Here is a 17922-nt window from a genome sequence, read left to right as displayed (position 1 = left end):
TGTCACTTTCTGGCAAGTGACAAACTGTTGATATAAAGTTATTTAAACCAGTAAAAATGGGCCTAGACTGGTCATAAACTACAGAGCTCTGAGATGGTCAAATAACACTGTCACAAAGATGCTGTAATTGCAAAAGGAAAAAAAACATTATTTTATAGGGTTATATATCCCATCTGTGCATCATGCTGATGCAGAATAGTTTCCAAACATTTTGGATAGTAAACACACCCGACACGCAAAACATTAGGTTACTCTCATTGTCTACAATGTCATAACTGCCATGTCTGATTAAAGACAAGCCATACAAAACTGAAAACAATTTATCATTCTGTTTAAAACTTTGAAGATCCCCTTTTTTTATTGCCATTTGTTTTTTTGTTTTTTTGTATTGGATTCATCCCGGTGGAAGATGTTGACATGAGTCCTTATGTGAAGTGGGTGATACAGCTTTAACAGGCTGTGATCACCCCCCCTCCCAACACACACACAAACTGCAGGCACCATCTGGCAGACAATCACTGATTTGCACGACACCGTCTGGGAGCGAGAATCTGCAGACTGCTCGCTGATTCGGACTCTCACCATGACTGAAGTGACTGCCACGGAGGCCGAGCCGCAGAAATGTAAACAAATTGTCTTTGAATCGGACCGAAAATGCGTGTTCAGGATTCCTGCGCTTCTCTACGAAAGAGAAAGTGAAAGTGTTGTGGCCTTCGCAGAGCAGCGGGAGAGTGCAGCTGATTCCAGAGCAAAGAAGCTGGTCATGAAAACAGGAAAGCTGAAGGAGGAATCGCCTCATGTGAAGACTATTCAGGTAATCAACCAGATTACAGGCAAGTAAATGAAAGATCTGCGGTGACAGTGACAAATAGGTAAGCAGGAATTTGCAGCCAGCCCAGAAACCAGACCAAAGCCCACCTTTTAATGACAGCAGCAGCAGTTGCGCTGCCTTCAATCCAGACCTGTCTCTTCTTCAGGCTTTGCTGAAAGTCTCTCCCCTGTATCTTTCTGCTCTGTCATATCTTCTGCTTCCTGGCCAATGAGGTTAACCATTATTCACCCGAACAGTGGAGACAGGGGAGCTTCAATCAGGGGGAGTTATAGCATATATTTATTGACTAAGAGCCTTGAGTGCACAGAAACTGCTAACTAGCACTTCAGCTCTCTGCTCTGGTCAGCAACATCACCTATTTCTCTGATAGACATATGCAATTTGCTAGTTTACTTATTACTGCAATTCTTTCAGCTATATTAATATTAACTCCATCCTTTGTCATTGGGACACTCTCACGCCCAGGAAAATGACAAGTTGGCAGGTACAGCAGCCGAAAGGCAAACTATCTTACAGAGGTGATGCTCCTCCCCACAATAGGGCAGTAAATTTTGCCCCAAATCTTATTTCTGAAAACTATTCTGAAATCATATGTATGAAGAGATATTACCTCCACTGATGTGTGGGACCGAGCGATGTCTATTAATAGCTTCAGCTGGGAAAGCACTGCTTGCCCTGAGGCCACTGGCATTTACAGTGCTACTTTCATCTCTATCAAAGCTGCTCTATTTTGTTTACACACCTCTGAATGATATTTTTTCAGTGGTCAGACTTCAAATCGGTGGACGAGGCACGGATTGAAGGGCACCGTACGATGAACCCCTGCCCGCTGTATGAGAGGAACAACCAAACACTCTTCCTGTTCTTCATTTGTGTTGAAGGAACTGTGGAGGAGTCTTGGCAGATAAACAACGGCATCAATAAGACTCGTCTCTGCTACATCTACAGTGAAGATCTTGGGCAGAGTTGGAGCAGCGTGACAGATTTGACAGATACACTGGCTGAAATTAACAACTGGGCTACTTTTGCTGTTGGGCCTGGTCACGGCATTCAAATGGAGTCAGGCAGACTGATTGTTCCTGTTTATGGTTATGCTAAGGGTGGTGCTCCATATGCACTTTCACTGTACAGTGATGATAATGGAGATCACTGGCAGTTTGGCAAAATGCTCCAAACAAAATCAATTGAATGTGGAATGGCAGAGTTTTTTGATGAGGGACAGAACAGCTTCATCTACTGCAATGCCCGCAGCCAGGAAGGCTATCGAGTGGAAGCTATCAGTGTAATTAAAGGGCATGAGTTTTGTAAACTAAGTGGTCCTCCAACACTCCCTGAAACAGGTAGAGGCTGTCAGGGAAGTGTGATCTCCTTTCCAGCTCAAAGTGAAGATGCAAATACAGAGTGTGGCCAGAGCCAGGACAAAAACAAATGGCTGCTCTACACTCACCCAAGCAATCATAGGAGAAGGATTGATCTAGGAGTGTATCTGAATAAATCCCCACAGGATCCAAATACATGGAGCAAACCCTGGATCATTAACCAAGGACCCAGTGGTTACTCAGACCTGGCTTACATTGGTGAAGGTTGGTTTGCATGTCTAATGGAGTGTGGAGATAAGACAGAAATTGAGCAGATAGCCTGTGTGGTTTTCAACTACAACAGCATCAAGCGTGGCATTGAGGAGTAAATATTCACTGTCAAAACTGTGGAGACAGTGTCATGCTTGGAAAAAATATACCATTGCCAAAGAATACTAAATTCATATCTTTCTCAGAGTTCTTAAATTACTAAAAGTACTGAATAATGATTGACAAAATTGTATTTACTTATGGTAAAAAAATCTAAGTTACATCATCAGTGAACTTTTGGCCATGCTGAGCTCTATCATTCCCAGATGGGTGTTCACCATCTTAAAGCTATTTACACATTTTGTTGATTTAAAACTTCCCTGTGGCTGCACTTGGGCTTACAGGGAAGTAGTAATTCAGCAGCATAGCTTGTGTCCAAGCCATAAATTGCTTCAAGGTAGAGTCATGGCTCCTCCACAGCAAGAAGGGCCAGTTGAGGCATTTGGTCAGGATGACTCCCGAAGGTGAGGCGCTCCAGGCACACCCAGGACCCCACTGGAGGGATTACTTCTGTCTGCTGGCTTGAGAAAGCCTCGATACCCTCCCAGAGGATCTAGTGGAGGTGGCTGGAGGGAAGAGTGTTAGGGCCCTCCCCTGAGACTGCTGTCCCCACAACACAAACCGAGATAAATGGTTGAAAATCCAAGAAAATGTATTCTGTGAGTATTTCTATATATACCTGTGTTTGTAGTTGCACATGCATACTTGTATGTTGGAATGCACGTTTTAAAAAGTGATATATAAATAAATAATCATTGTTAATATTATCATTATTTAAATATGTCTGATAAGCTACAAAATCCAAAATCGATAAAAAAAACAAACAAACAAAAAGAAAAAATCTGCAGGCTGTCTGCATTCATTTTGTATGCGGGACGTCCTGACATCACCACAGAGCATGGAATATACACATGCACAGTAAGCACCAAAACGGGGACACTGCAATATTAGAGGAAAGAGTCAACCAGCTCCGTCCTCGTTGAAGTCATTTCAGTTTTTACCCAGAGTCCTATAAAATCTTTATTTTTTTCCCAAATTCCGTTAAAATTTTTCCCATATTCGTGTTTTTCCCCAGTTTTCAATTTTAGAGAATTCCATTATTGCCATTTTACACAAATTTAACCCTGACAGTGTTTTAGGTAATGAAATATAGACAATTTCTTCACTTATAACTGATAACTTTAATGCTTCCACGCATTTAAGAAAAAACATATGAACAATAAAACAATGAAACATATTTCCCACAACTTTGGTGGCAATATCAAATCCACTGTAAACCTTTTAATGTCTTCTATCCCCATGCTCTTTGGTTTTCCACTGATACCTCCATCAAAGAACATGATAGTAAACCTCTTAGTTTTGAGCTCAGTGAGTGACTTAGCACTCAGACGGCCGCTTCACTGGTGGGGGACATGAATTATTAATGACCCCCTCTGGGAATTTTTCCGACAGATACGTTCCTTTTTAATCAAAAAAAAAAAAGAAAGACTGGGGTCCAGTCTCTTGTCTCATCTATAGTCTCTAGTCTCTGGAGGGGTCCGTTCTCATTTTGGGGGGGCAATCTCTGGAGGGAGGGTCCAGGTTCTCATCTAGTCTGGTCCAGTCTAGGCTGCACTCTCTGCAGGGGTCCGGTCTCTGGTCTGATCTATCCTCTGGGGAGGTCCTGTCTTTGATCTAGTCTGGTCTAGGAGGGTTGCCGTTCCTTGCTGTAGCCCAGGAAAGCTATTTACTCAGTTCACCAACTAACCAATTAACTTAGACATGTTCACACTGGGAATTGAACCGCTGACCTCTTATTGCTGGGCGGCAGCGCTAACCACTGCTTCCCCTTGCAGCTCAGGTCACTACACACATTTACACCAAATAACCTAAACATGTTCAGGTGCCCCCAATGGGAATCGAACCGTGCCCACTGCGCTCAAGTCACCACATCCATTGATTCATTCATGGGTGGGGGGGGGGGCGTGCATTATTAGTGACCCCCTTGGAGCATTTTCCCAACAGATGAGTTCCTTTTTAGAAAAAAAACTGTAAACAAAAAAATGTTTATGTAAAATGTCAGCCAGTTCCGTATTATTCCGTGTTTCTAATGAATTCTGTTTTTTCATGATCGCAGAATTTATAGGGCCCAATTTACCGAATGCCTGGGAAGACCAAGCTTGACAAGAGCTTCACAGTGGGCAAGGTTTGCAAAATGAGGAACCCATGTTTAACTGCACTATTTTTTTTAATGAAAGACACTTTTATTTTTGTTACTTAGGTAATGTGCAATATTGCTTTTATGCAACAATTCCATCTCAGAATGGATAAATGTTTCAAACTTAGCAAATGTGAAAAAGACACTTTAATGTCTCCATTTGTCATTCTGTCTGCAGCAGACTGGAGCAGATCATGAGGATCCTTTGCACACCTATAGATTGAGGCAGAAATAATTGTGGATCAAATCGTTTTGAATCGAAAATCGATTTTGAATGGAGTTTTATCGTGAGATAATAAAAGATTCCAACCCCTAGTTATTAGTATATAATTAACGCCAATGTTGATGTGGCATGAATGTGTTTGGAGCAGTAACAAAATGTTTGGTTCCCACAAAGTGAATATGAAAAAGGAAGACAGGAGGTCACCTTACAATCTTTTTCAGAAATTTTACACAGGTGGAATTGGATTAAGTTGGAGTAAGCTGCACTTTTGTGGATATTTTGTACTTCGACATGAATTAAGTAAACTAGGAGGAGACAGAAAGGGGTCTATCCATGATGTGCCCATGATTGTTTGTAAAAAAAAAAAATAATAATAGTAATAATAAAAATTATTAAAATCACACACCAATGTCAGGAGCAAATTGAATGAAAATAAAAAAAGACACCCCCCCCACCCCCCTAAAAAAAAAAAAAAAAAAAAAAAATCCCGGCCTGCAGAGGTCCAGATGTTGGTTCCAGGTTTGGATGTCCAAGCGGTTTCACTCTTTTCCTCTTGATTTGTTAGTTTATATCAACAATTTTGACTAAATGGGGGCATTTGGCTTTCACAACGACATAAGTTTCATTTATGTTTTGAGTCCTTCTCACTATAAATAATGAGTGCTGCTGTGAACTACTGTCATCTATCCCCCCTTTAGTTCAAATATACAGACGCCACCATAATTCCTAAGAGGGGTCCTGCTATACATTTCACAGGCTGACTTTAACAAACCACTCAATGGAGATATGAGAACAGCAATGTACATACATACAATAGTGTTATATCTAATAAAACAGAAATATGACGAAGCAAACCTGGAAAATCAAATTGCTCTTTGAGTGAGTGGAAAAACTGTAAAAAAGGAAAAAAAAATCATAGAGTTCATTAGCAACCCTGCATTTTAAAATGGACAACATTTCACTCACAGTAATATTACGCACAAATGTATGAAACTGCAAAAACATGCTTCTTCACAGCAATCAATCATTCATATGACCTTGATGCACCTAACAGGGAAACTCAATTAGAAGGGGCAACATTAAAATACTAAATAAGGAGATATAAATGCAACACTCTGAAAGATGTCATTCTGCATCATAACAATTATCCTTTGAATTTTACTTATTGATCAAATTCTCCACCCAAAATGAGGAACTAATTTTCACCTGACAAAACACACAGCACAAAATAGGCCTACATCCTACGAAATTCAACAAGAGTTTCAACTTGTAACAACAGCTGACGCAAACTGACCAGATGTGTTTGATATGTTTTGTTGTCATGTGCTAGTCGTTTAAGCTTCAGGAACTGAGAGGACCAGAGCATGATTTGAGGCCCACTTTGACTAAAGCAGGACCTCCTGCAAACATAATGTGCGAGAAATAACACACACACAATAATAATAATAATCAATAGTCAAGTTGACGACTGATCGCACAGTTCTTTTGTGATTGCTGGCTGTTCGAGCCATTACAAAGCACCTCAAAATAAAATCAGCCAAACAATGACGTCACTTTTGCTCAATTCCTCTTTCTGTCTTCAAACCAGAGAAGTTAAAATCTTTTTCTGCAAACCTAAAGGTCTAGTTTATCGTTCTCACATAAGCACATCACGTAGGCAAATTTTTATTTATTCTAATAGCCCATTATTATTACAACAACAACAATAATAATAATAAGAAATCTGTTGGCAGATTTATGCTGTGCGTTTTTTTTCCCGGTTTGACTAAATTGGCAAAAAACCCCCCAAAACAAAACAAGCTGACTCAAATGTAAAAAGTAAACAAGAGGATAGGTTAAAGGTTTGCATTACTTGATAGTGATTATGATGATAACAGAAAATTGCACTGACACCCTGGAAATCCGGTCACTTTATATGATAAAGAATTTTAGGAGTTGTATAATGCAAGTTATAAAATCATTCACTTCAAACAAACACTTCGTAAAAAAAAATCCATTGTTTGCAAACAGCCATCACGAAAACCGGGACCGTTTCATATAAAATTCCATGAGTTTATTTTGAGGCTGAGGGGAAGGACACTCAGCTCATTTCTACATGGGTTGAAGGCATGTAGGGATATTATTTAAGAAAATTAAATTAAATTAGAGGAAATTTTTATGATCCCAGTAGGATAGTCGGATAGCGGGGTGAGGGGGCAGCTGGGCAGGCCCATCAGTCCGTGCAGAGACACCGGAGGCATGAACGAGGAGTTCGGAGCCAAAGTTGGGACGAGAGCGCGGCGTCCCGGGTCCAGATGTTCAAAGGTTAAATAAGATGGAAAACTCTTGGAGAGGAGCGAGGAGAGAGCAGGTACTATGCTGCGGACAGATGAAATGTCGGTGTGTGGGCTAAGACGGGTTCCCGGGCCGACATCGGAACGGTGAGCCACCCTGTGAGCTCCGAGCAGAGGACAGACGGGCATCAGGCTGCGCCCCTGCGTCCTGGAGTCCTTCAGTGCGTCAAAATAAAAATGTTGCCTCTTGAAGCGTTTCCTCCGCCGAAGAAAACTCCCGTTTTCAAACATATCAGCCGACATTGGATCTAGAGTCCAGTAGTTTCCCTTCCCGGGATTCCCGGGCTCCCGTGGTATTTTAACAAAGCAGTCATTTAGAGACAAGTTGTGGCGGATGGAGTTCTGCCACGCAGGAAACTTCTCCCGATAATACACGAAGCGCTGGCTGATAAAATCACAGATCTCGCTGAGGGTGAGTCTCTTCTTGGGGCTCTGGAGGATGGCCATAGTGATCAAGGCGATGTAGGAATAAGGGGGCTTCACCGAGGCGGTTCTTCTTTCTGGACCGACTTGCAGCCGGACAGCAAAGTCTCTTACATCCTTCACTTCGGGAGTAAAGGATGGAGCGCCTTGGTCCAGATCCGAGTTGGCCTTATCCAACAGCGACAAATACGCGCTCCTCGCATCTTCGCTGCCGCTGTCCGACTGTCCCCCCACGTCTATGTCCGTCTCCTCCATGAGTGTACAGTCCAAGGTCATGGTCCTCCGGGTCTCCGGTGGCACGGCAGAGCAGGACGGAGCAGGCGCAGAGCCACTGCTCCGTTTTCATTCATTCACATCTGACTGGATCTGCGACTTTTTAGCCTCCCACTCCTTACTCCCTCCTCCTGCTGCTCCAAAGGCCGCCTGTTTCCAAAATAACAACAGACATAGAGCCCGAGCATCTGGGACTCAGGGATCACATTATTAATGGTCCAATGTGAGAGTTAACTGAAGCCACTGGCCCCGCTTCAATAGCGAAATTAAAGTATTTAGCCTATCTCGATTTATGTGATGAAACAAGTTCAAGAATAACCAGACTGTAAAAATACTTCCCTGTATTCAAAATTGCCAAAGTAAAACTATATCATGCAGCAGTCTTTCCTCTTTCTTTATGGTTCATGTGGCGTCAGAGTTAATTTAATATACAATGGTTTATAAACTGCACTTAATCAATATGACCAAAAGTTACTATAAAGATCACATAAATATAGTTATGTAAAAAGTGAAATGTAGTTGAGCACAGAGGCATTGCAACATCGGAACCGCAAAACTGAAGATGAATAGTTGAGTAAATTTACTTTCTATCAGTCTCTTACAGTTTAACAGTTTGAGGTTGAAATGAAAACGGCAGGTGGAACTGTTTTAACCTGAAAAATGTTTAATGCAAAAACTACAAGCACATTTATTTTACTGAGCTTGTTTTTATGCTCTTGGCAAAACAACCCCCCCCATTTCCTTCAGTGTTCCCCGTTGGATGATTTGGCATGGTGAGAGCAGCAACTCTCTCCCTCCCTCTTTCTGGCTGTTTCAAATAAGAAGACGTAATCTAGTTTGAAATAATAGCTGCACTGTATCACTCTGTGTGAGGCCACCCACTTGGCACGCAGGGCAGTGCTGCAGGGTGGGCTGAGGAAACTGTGGGAAGTCTCCTTAATGAACAATTCTTCCCTGTAACTCTCACTACAGTTTAATGTGATATATACGCATCTCTGAAACTCTTATTCTATTTCATTTTCTTAACAAGGGTATTTATATCAAGTCTCAATCTCTACTTCTGCTGTTACACATATTAAAGAGCCATGAAACAAACTGGATGTTTCATGCAAATTTTAATACAGACCAAATCCCCATGCAAGATCACACATAAGCCTTTTTCCCTTCACAGAAAACAACGCCAAGGAAATCAGTGTAACAATTAACCAACAACTCAAATAAACAAAGAGGAAAAAACAACCACAAATATAAATGATGACAAAGACAGCAATAATAATAATAATAATAATAATAATAATAATAATGATGATAATAATAAACTGAATTTAACCTGTGTGACGAAATATAAGTTTGTTGAACTTGGTGGACGGACTCGCTGTCAGGTCGAGAGACCTAAATAGTTTCATAGTTAATAATTAACACAGCATTAAGCTGAGGTTGTACTTTTTGGTGATGTACAGAAATAACTTGTCTATTGAAGCTAAGCATTATACACAAGCAACAGGGAAACCTGTCAATAGTTATAATTAAACTACCCAATGTAAGTGTCCTTTCAGTAGCATCACACTCTCCCTGTTTTATCCCAAATGATTCTCAGATCTGCTACAAACTGTGTCTGTGTGCTCAGTATATCCCCCTCTGTGTACATCTCTTTGTGCAAAAACACACTAATCAGCTGCATTAAGGCTCTCTCACCAGCTACATACAACATAAGCATCACAAGACGAATAAGATAACAGCACAGATCACTTTCAGACATCCTCTATTTTAATATATTTTATACCAGTTTCTGTTTTCTTGTGATCTCTACAGCACTTGGAGCGCAACCCTAAAATTAAAGCAAATTAGATCTGTTGCCTGAGGTGCAACATTTTAACAGTGAAACAAACAGATTTAAATACTCTGAGTCAAGTTAATAGTCAAGTAAAATACAAGAATCTGGTGCTGGTCATTCTTTTTTTACATTCACATCTGTAGCGGACTTTGGAGGATTAGGGGCAGGGAGTGTTCGGTCCTGAACTGCTGCGTTCAAGTGTATGTGCACATCTCTGTCATGTGTGGACATAAAAGCCTTTTCTCTGTATGGTCCCTAAACTGCATGTTTCCGCTGAGCTGAGGTCAGCCTCACCAAGTTTCCACATTTCTGGCAGCATGAGTTGGAGTTGCCCTCTTTCCTAGGGATATGCCAGCAGTTGACACAGCGCACTCTGTACTTCTTATACCTTAAAAAAAAAAAATAAATAAATAAAAAAGTAAAAGAATACCCAGATGCTTAAGTCCTTTCCTTTTTTTTTTTTTTTTTTTTAAAATCTAATGTTCAGGAATTACAATGGATTCTGGTTTTTAGGGATAAAAACATACAGTTTGGGATTGCCAATCTAGGATAACTGCAACACTGATCAGACACAGCATCATTCTTTTATCAAACAATAATTCATGTTCAAATCTGTTCCAGAAAATCATGAAAGGTATGTCGTGAGTGCTTATTCAATGGATGAAAACAATACAGAAAAGACATTTACTGCAGCCAGTCTCTAACGCCTAAATATGCACAATGCACAGGCAATTTGCTGGTAAGTCTGCCTAGCAAGTTCAACTCTGCATGACTGAAAACTGAGCCTGAAGCTTTGTTATTGTGCAGTTTGATTTGAACTAAAGAAGCAAGTGTGTTTCAAAGTTAAATATTGTACGTGCAGGTTCGCATAAGTGTTTGCCAGTTTTTTACCATCATGTTTAATATATGCTACCTTATGCCACAAGCATTACAGAGTGGGGTCCCATCTTCTGCATCCCTCCACATGGGAGTCTTCCTGGTGCAGCATGATGCACAGACTTTATCCTCTGATGGAAGAGAGAGAGAGAGAGAGAGAGAGAGAGAGAGAGAGAGAGAGAGAGAGAGAGAGAGAGAGAGAGAGAGAGAGAAAGAAAAAGTATTTAGTTTGATTATACTGAAAGAAAGAGGTAAAAGTATCAAGTGCCCAAATGCCATATTGCATCAATAAGAACAGTATTATATTAGTGTATCCTTGAGGGTGTTATGCAATATTTGATGCCATAACCACAACCAATGAATATCGTTTCAACCTGTAAAAGATGTACAATTTTACAATTTGGATCTCTGACAAACGGTGAAGGTAAACGTTAACTCCAGGGTGAGTTCATCACTAACTTAGTTAGGGCTGAATATCTTGGCGGTGTCAGATGAGAGTTGTGGCCTGGTTTCAGAATGTTGGAGATACACATTTTATTTGTAAACCAGGAGTAATTTTAATTAATTGCTACACAATTGACAATAACAGTTACTCTTTCAGATTTTTATTTCATCTGTACTTCTTTTTTCCCCCTGAATTTAGTACTTGGCTTTAGGGCTAACTACCATGATGCCCTTTATGGTCTCAGAATGTTTACATGACAGTTTTCTAAATCCTTATTTAATGAGTAACACCTGTCAGTGAGCCTCGGGAAGCCCATGTTTTGATGCAGCAGTACCCTCTAGTGGAGAAAAGGGGCAATCTCTACAACTACATATCACTAATGGATGAACACATGATTAGCATAATTTCTGTTGATTTCATTTCAGTCATCTCATTGTATGTTATATATACTGTGAGCGAAACCTGCGATCTTGGGAATAATAAATAAAACTATAGTGATTATTAATGAGGTAAAAAAAAAAAAAATAAAATAAAAAAAGCTTAAATTTTAGGGCTCTGTAGAGCCTGTATTAAGGTACCTCAAGGGGTTACTCACTGGAGACAGTGGTGGTTGGGTCGCTGTCCTCATCTGAGCTGCTAGTTTTAAGGGATTTCTGGGACATTCGTGTCCTCAGCCTCGGCTTTCTGACACTTCTGCAGAGCTCCTTGCTGTGATGAGCAAACATGCAGTGAACAATAATATCTGTGAATATAGTTTAAGTTTACACCATCATCTTTTAAATTCCCAGTGTAAAAACACAATAACACTACCAGTACCTGTACTTTGAAGTTATGAGGAGCCGACTCTGTTCCCTGTTGTCATCTAGCTCTGTGCCCATCCTGAACGTCACTCCCTGGAAGTCTGGGTCTTGGATGTCAACACTCCGACAGGGATGAGGTTGTTTTCTTGGAGTCTTGGTTTTCCACTGTTGGGAAGATCGAGTGGGGATTTTCTCGCTTTGCACCAGCCTGAGTTCTGGAGTTAAAGTTGCAGAAGGCACATTACAGTTTAAAGATTTCAGTTGTTCAACAGGGAGTGATCTTTCCTCTAGGGAAGCATTTTTGCGTTCTGGTTTAAATCCTGTAATTTTGTTATCCTTTTCTGGGAGTGAGTGACACCCTGTGGCACTGTAGGAGAGTGATGCTGATGACAGCTGTGGACAAGGTTGGATGGCACCTGGAGATGGCAGCTGGATGTCAAGTGGGGGCTCTGTTGTCAAAACAACATTTGAATTGTGGTCTAGAGTTAGTGATGACTTTAACAGAGCTACATTTGTCTCTTCATTTGAATTAAAAGTCAGCTGAGTGCCAAGACATGCATGGGAGAGGTTTTCTTGTAGCCAAGCATTTTCTGAGAGGGGAGCTTCTTTTGAAAAACAATCTGTCTCACATTTCTGGTTCAGCCCAAGCTGTCTGCTTACACTGAACTTGACTTCCCCTTTGTCCCCGTGCTGAGGTTGGAAGGATGCTGATGAACTTGTTTCCACCAGGTCTGGTATTCCAGTTTTGTTTTCTGTGGTCTGTGGTTGAACACCACAACTTACCTTGGCATCTTTCACACAGCACTTTACTTTATAATTACTGGCTTTCACCCTGCAAACCTCTCTCATATCTTCCGCATGACCAACAGAGCCTTTGATTTCTTGTCTCTGACAAAGTGTTGGCCTCAAAGTGTATTCATCACTTACACTCTGCCTTCTAAGTCCAAGCTCAGTTACATCTGGAACAGCAGTTGATGCCTTGGCTGTTAGATGGCCCAGTTTTGTGGTTGATAATACTGAACTTGGGTCCAACACTTCTTCATCACTTCGATGCATGAGCCTTTCACACTGGAGATTGATCAGACTCAGCACTTTCCAGGGACTGTTACATTCCTGATGGGGCTCAATCACAGTTAAATTGTTGGTATGACTTTCTTCCTTTGCTCTATTCACCAGATTAAAAGGCAACTTGTGAGACAAACTGTGCTGACAGGAGCTATTCATGTGTTGACATAAATGTGCTTTATCTTCTTCTTTTTTCATAATGAAATGATCCTGCCTGGGTGTCTCATTAATCCATCTGGAGGGTGAATTTGTGTCCAGGAAACTGTTGTGGAGAGGAGATGCAAGTCTGGAAACTTCTTGAAAAAGGTAGAAAAGCGCAGATTGTGAGGCTTCCTGTTCCACTGTGCTCTGGCTGCCTTGGATGAAGGTAGCTTGTGTCTTCTGTGCTGAGCTCATGTTGAGGCAGTTTCTGTATCACAGTCAAACGCAAACAGCCTTTAGATGCAGAACTTCGAAGCTGGAGGTAAGAGCCCCCCCTTCCAAGGGGTAGAAGGATCACTGCCAATGTAGGAAATGAGTCACTCAAATTGTTCAGACTTTTATCTTTGTGGTAGTAATTATATTGTTAGACATCTTACCGCTATATCATGTTTTGGAAATGGATTACACTGAAACGGCGTTGCTCTACATTGACATGCACTCTATGGTAGGGGGTAAAAAGTGGATATTGCTTCACATTAGCACAGTGTACTGTTCTAGGAGATAAATGGGTCTTCAAATATTGGCACAAGACAAAACATTACACAATTTGAGCTGAATTCATATTTCCAGCGGTGAGCTACAGGAGCTGTGTCCAACAGATTAGATAAAGATAGTGCAGTGTTAGGGGGACTATGAATAGTGGCATTACAGATATAACTGACCTCGTGAATTGAGATGTGGATACTTTTCCTCACACCTAATATGTTCCTGAAAGAGGCCCGCATCATTGTAGCTTTCTTTAGCTAACGCCGACTTTTTCTTTTTTTGGGGGGGGCTAGTTAAGAGCTGTTCGAGGCCGAGGTGTCACTTCCCATGAAAAGGGGTACGTGGCCCCAGTCCCCCTGTTTTAAATTCATTTTTCAAAAGTTGCCTGATAGGCTACAACGTAATTTAAGAAACTCACCGGATAAAAAAGTAACAACAAGAGGAATCTTCGGCGCAGTTCAAACACGTTCTAGAACACTAATGTGGCTCGCGACGATGAAAAATCTAGACAGTTCTGGCGGGTGTGTGGAATTTAACTGTCACGAGCGCAGAGGCGGGTTGGACTGCTAAGAACGGAGTGACAATCAGATTGGTATAACCCGATTTTGGTAAAATCGCGATCCTTCACCTCTCTCTCATACTGTTGCTACAATGGACCCTTCATTTAGGCCCAGATGGAGGAGACAGTCGACGTGTGTAATGAATCTGAAGCACTCGGATTCGTTTAACTGTTGTGGGTTTGGTGATCGCACATTGTACAGTTACTGTGATTATCAAACGCGGAGACTGGCTCCTGTCATCGTTTTCCCCACATCCACAGACTCACCTGTCATTATCTTGTCTGCTCTAATCTGGCTTGACCTTTACAGCTAACACCGCCTTTTATCATCTGATCCTTACGGATGAACAGGTCAAAAAACGGTAAAAGTGGAATTCCACATTGAAGATAACCAACCATCGCTTCGCCTGCCTGCATGCTCACCTTTTATCTTCGATCGGCTAAAACATGAGCTCTTCCAGCTCACTGAGGGCTTAACTGATGGAGTTGGTTGCTATCAACAGTTCCTGTCTTGGACATAGAGAACCTGCACGGCTGTTTTGGGTTTGTTAGATTACACCTACTTGGCCATAAAAGTCCTGCCAACACCGCACTCCAGTTTAGTTTGACAGCTGCCGCTGCTTCATACTTCTGGCACCAACACACTTCCTTTTTAATAATTTGCTTTGTTTTTATAAGATATTTGCCAAGTGAAGCTGGTTTTTGCCCCACAGAGGTTTACCATGTGCTCATACTGACCTGGCTTTGGTTATTTCATTTAGGAAACAATCCATAAAAAAAAAAAAAAAAATCCAATAGATGCTTGAAATTGTTCACTTGTGTTTTAGGTTTGCTCATGAATAATCAGGGCAGTAAGAGAGCTTTTTAAAATGATTTTTATTGCACTACTTTGTTTCCCTAATACATACACAATTCACTTGTATTTGGGTCTAAGTTGGAAAGTAACGGTAGACTTAAAAAGAAAAGACAGTTGTGATAAATTTATTCTATGTTAGCCTCAGCAGCTTTAAAAGGCTCTCTGCTTCTATTCTGAACTGGGGCCAAACAACACCTGAAACAGATTATCTTATCAAGTTGTGATCACAAACACCAGGCAGGAAGTGCTTTAGAATTCAGTTTTCATCAGATAATTGAAGCACAAAACCCCTTTCATGGCAGGTAATTTAAGTTGTGAAAGCAGGAAAAACACAGGTAAATAATGTCACTGACAATTGGCTCCATTGCATTAAGCAACTCAGTAAACCATGTCTGAATGTGAATGTGAACAATATCAGAACCCATCAACTGACTCGCTGATGGGATGCAGCCATCATCAAAGTTAGAAATTCCACCTGTGCTTTTCCTGCTTTGTCAACTCAACATCTTAAAAAGGTCTAGTCATCTGAAAGTGTTTTGAAATATCTTCCAACAGTCTGGATTGTCATCTATTAACAGCTCACCCTTTAAATTTCAGCATTTCATGTAATCTTCCTAATTACACACCATATGGCTACTGTAGACAGACCCAAGCCAACTATAGACACTGAGTTTTTAAATCATCATTTTACCTAAAAATAAACTGCGTACGAAAAAATGAAAGTATATGCTGTGAATATAATATTGGACAAGTAAATCAGAGTGAAAATGATGGACTGGCCCAAAAGACTAAGAACATATTGTGATATTTGTGCGTATGAGCTTTAACAAGGAATGGTCCATTCAACAGCACAAAGCTGGACTTTGTTGAAAACTTCTCCACGATGTATGACACGTTCATGAAATGGATCTTTAAAACACTTCTCTTTTAACAAAGACCAGTTTTGAAATTGAATGATGTCTTACTTCTGGCCTGAGAACACTCCATATAAATAAATACATTATCAGATAAACCATCAGTTTTTTGGGATGTAACCATTAATGGCACTAATAATCAGACTCACAGTCTGATTGTGCATCATCTCATCAGCAGACCTGTCATGTCATTGGATAGCTGTTGAATTTGTCAGTCAGCAAAACATCTTGGGAGTTGCTACGGACTTTACTATAATGGCCGTGCATCTCTTCATGGTCGCCCCCATACTCAACCAGCACACACGGTGTCTTGGTTGCAGCGACACCCAGTGTTTCTCCAGTTCCCTCTTTACAACCTGAGCCTCTCCTCAGTGAGGTTTTGGAACATGACCGTCCACATAGAAGTTCCTGGTGATTTTGGGCAAAGTAAGCTCAATGCCATCCAGCTCTGGAGTGAGAATGATCTGGCATCCCAGTCGAGAGTTCTCCTGCAGCATAGGTGCCATGTCCAACATGTCATCCTCCCTAACAATTAACAAATCTGTCAGTACTTGCAGAGCCTTTACCCTGAAACAAGCATTTCTTGCAATTCAAATGTCACGCTTTAAGAGGATGCCATCAGTAAGAGACCTACCGCTCGGCAGGGTCCGGCAGTTTGTCAAAATGTTCAGCATTCACATAGACATGACATGTTGAACAGGCCAATGATGCCTCACAGGCTCCTAAATAAAATAGACACAAATAATGAAAAGTCATTGTCCTCAAAGTATGCACCAGTGAAACTGAAATATAAGAGCAGACTTTAACCGTGTAAATACTCACCTTCCAGGTCAATTCCATGTTTGTGAGCCAGATACAAAACATTGTCTCCCACTTTTGCCTTAACTGGGATCCTCTGTCCAGATCTATCTATATACACTACATTCACCCTACATGGGAAAAAAGAGATCCTTGTTGACAATAGTTTTAAATATATTGTGCCATAAATTCAATTAGCTCCACAAATGTTGAATAGTCAGTGTGAATGGGGAAAAAAATACAAGTTTAGCATGACTCGTTGAATTAAAAGTTAAAATTCATACCATCATTACACATTTAATACAAAAAGCCAATAAAACACTTACACATCCTCAGGGTCCTCTGCGTTGGAGCTCCCCTCCTCACTGTGGCAAAGTCCTTCAGGGAAAAAACATCAGTCATGAGGACAATGAGGCTGGAAGCTCAGCTCCCCCCGGCCGTCAAGGATAAAGAGGATGTTTGACTTGTTGCACTAAGTTTCACAACCTGATCTGAGCAGGGTGAAATTACACAAGCCTTATAAAACAGATTTTCGACCCCAATATCAGCTCATCTTCTTCGACCACAGACAAACTAAACATTTGGTTGCATAGGTAACTTAAACTCGGATAGAACCACATGACGTGTAGACACTCATTCAGATTCTAAATAAATAGAGCCGCAACAACAAGCAGCCTCTGATTGGGGCTAAAGTGTTAGCAAGAGGTTGCACTCACCTATACTCGTCTGTAAATGTCTGTTCATCGTGCGGAAGCTTTCAAAGGAGCCTCTGCTCTGCGGGTTCACCCCGCAGCTCTTCAGCCTGTTAAGAGGACATGAGCTACAATCCGGTATGGCTCGAGAAAGTCTCAAAGTCAGACCCATGCTCGACCGGACAGCAGCTGCGGCCGCCATCTTTCTGTTTTGGTCACATGGCCCAAAACGCCCAATGGAGAAAGAGAACTGGCGGTGTGACGTTTCCGACGTAATTACGCTGCCATGGCAGCAGATGACGCTGCTGCTTCATGCACGGCAGAGGAAGACAAACATACAGTCAGTGTCAGTTCCATTTTATTATTATAGGAAAGGTAAATATGCCGCATTATAAATATATAAGACCTACATTCGTTCTGTAAAAGTACTTACTATTAAGAAGTAGGTAACGATAAAGTTTCAAGTTCCCCACTGAAACGTGGACAT

At 41.2% G+C, this 17922-nt stretch overlaps 4 protein-coding genes across 6 annotated transcripts; 1 reads left to right on the top strand and 3 right to left on the bottom strand.

The window, feature by feature from the left end:
* The first annotated feature begins 503 nt into the window (after positions 1 to 503).
* LOC115042632 (sialidase-4-like) lies at positions 504 to 5188 on the top strand. 3 transcript variants are annotated; one of them, XR_003840693.1, is made up of 4 exons: positions 504 to 814; positions 1596 to 3119; positions 4577 to 4645; positions 4836 to 5188. XR_003840693.1 is itself a non-coding variant. In XM_029501036.1 (2 exons), exons 1-2 carry the CDS (start codon positions 584 to 586, stop codon positions 2517 to 2519), a joined length of 1155 nt encoding a protein of 384 aa, XP_029356896.1. In that variant the 5' UTR covers positions 504 to 583; the 3' UTR covers positions 2520 to 3227. The 3 variants fall into 3 exon arrangements, 1 of the variants encoding a protein (XP_029356896.1); XR_003840692.1 differs by lacking the exon at positions 4836 to 5188 and having other exon boundaries at positions 4577 to 4749; XM_029501036.1 differs by lacking the exons at positions 4577 to 4645; positions 4836 to 5188 and having other exon boundaries at positions 1596 to 3227.
* Positions 5189 to 6476: 1288 nt separating this feature from the next.
* Positions 6477 to 7967, bottom strand: LOC115047041 (forkhead box protein D2-like). The gene has a single exon (XM_029507683.1). It carries the CDS (start codon positions 7910 to 7912, stop codon positions 7013 to 7015), a length of 900 nt encoding a protein of 299 aa, XP_029363543.1. The 5' UTR covers positions 7913 to 7967; the 3' UTR covers positions 6477 to 7012.
* Positions 7968 to 9998: 2031 nt separating this feature from the next.
* zglp1 (zinc finger GATA like protein 1) lies at positions 9999 to 14449 on the bottom strand. The gene is made up of 5 exons (XM_029497310.1): positions 14443 to 14449; positions 11881 to 12079; positions 11660 to 11772; positions 10657 to 10750; positions 9999 to 10131 (listed from the first exon to the last, which is right to left on the bottom strand). The coding sequence occupies exons 1-5, from the start codon at positions 14447 to 14449 to the stop codon at positions 9999 to 10001; spliced, it is 546 nt and encodes a 181-aa protein (XP_029353170.1).
* A 585-nt stretch (positions 14450 to 15034) lies between these two features.
* On the bottom strand, positions 15035 to 17637 carry fdx2 (ferredoxin 2). Its single transcript, XM_029509268.1, has 5 exons — positions 17460 to 17637; positions 17070 to 17121; positions 16768 to 16874; positions 16580 to 16667; positions 15035 to 16470 (listed from the first exon to the last, which is right to left on the bottom strand). Exons 1-5 carry the CDS (start codon positions 17635 to 17637, stop codon positions 16314 to 16316), a joined length of 582 nt encoding a protein of 193 aa, XP_029365128.1. The 3' UTR covers positions 15035 to 16313.
* Positions 17638 to 17922: the final 285 nt, after the last annotated feature.

This window comes from Echeneis naucrates, chromosome 1 (assembly GCF_900963305.1).
Source record: "Echeneis naucrates chromosome 1, fEcheNa1.1, whole genome shotgun sequence".
NCBI classification, from domain to species: Eukaryota; Metazoa; Chordata; class Actinopteri; order Carangiformes; family Echeneidae; genus Echeneis; species Echeneis naucrates.
This window is presented reverse-complemented; position numbering and strand designations above follow the sequence as displayed.

Coding starts and splice junctions, on each gene's coding strand:
- LOC115042632 (XM_029501036.1), top strand. CDS start 584: ATGACTGAAGTGACTGCCACGGAGGCCGAGCCGCAGAAATGTAAACAA. Junction 815..1,595: donor CTCATGTGAAGACTATTCAG/GTAATCAACCAG, acceptor ATATTTTTTCAG/TGGTCAGACTTCAAATCGGT.
- LOC115047041 (XM_029507683.1), bottom strand. CDS start 7,912: ATGACCTTGGACTGTACACTCATGGAGGAGACGGACATAGACGTGGGG.
- zglp1 (XM_029497310.1), bottom strand. Junction 11,773..11,880: donor CTCATAACTTCAAAGTACAG/GTACTGGTAGTG, acceptor TGCTCATCACAG/CAAGGAGCTCTGCAGAAGTG. Junction 10,132..10,656: donor TGTAATGCTTGTGGCATAAG/GTAGCATATATT, acceptor TTTTTTTTTAAG/GTATAAGAAGTACAGAGTGC.
- fdx2 (XM_029509268.1), bottom strand. CDS start 17,637: ATGGCGGCCGCAGCTGCTGTCCGGTCGAGCATGGGTCTGACTTTGAGA. Junction 17,122..17,459: donor ACATTTACAGACGAGTATAG/GTGAGTGCAACC, acceptor TTTTCCCTGAAG/GACTTTGCCACAGTGAGGAG. Junction 16,471..16,579: donor CTGCCGGACCCTGCCGAGCG/GTAGGTCTCTTA, acceptor GTTAATTGTTAG/GGAGGATGACATGTTGGACA.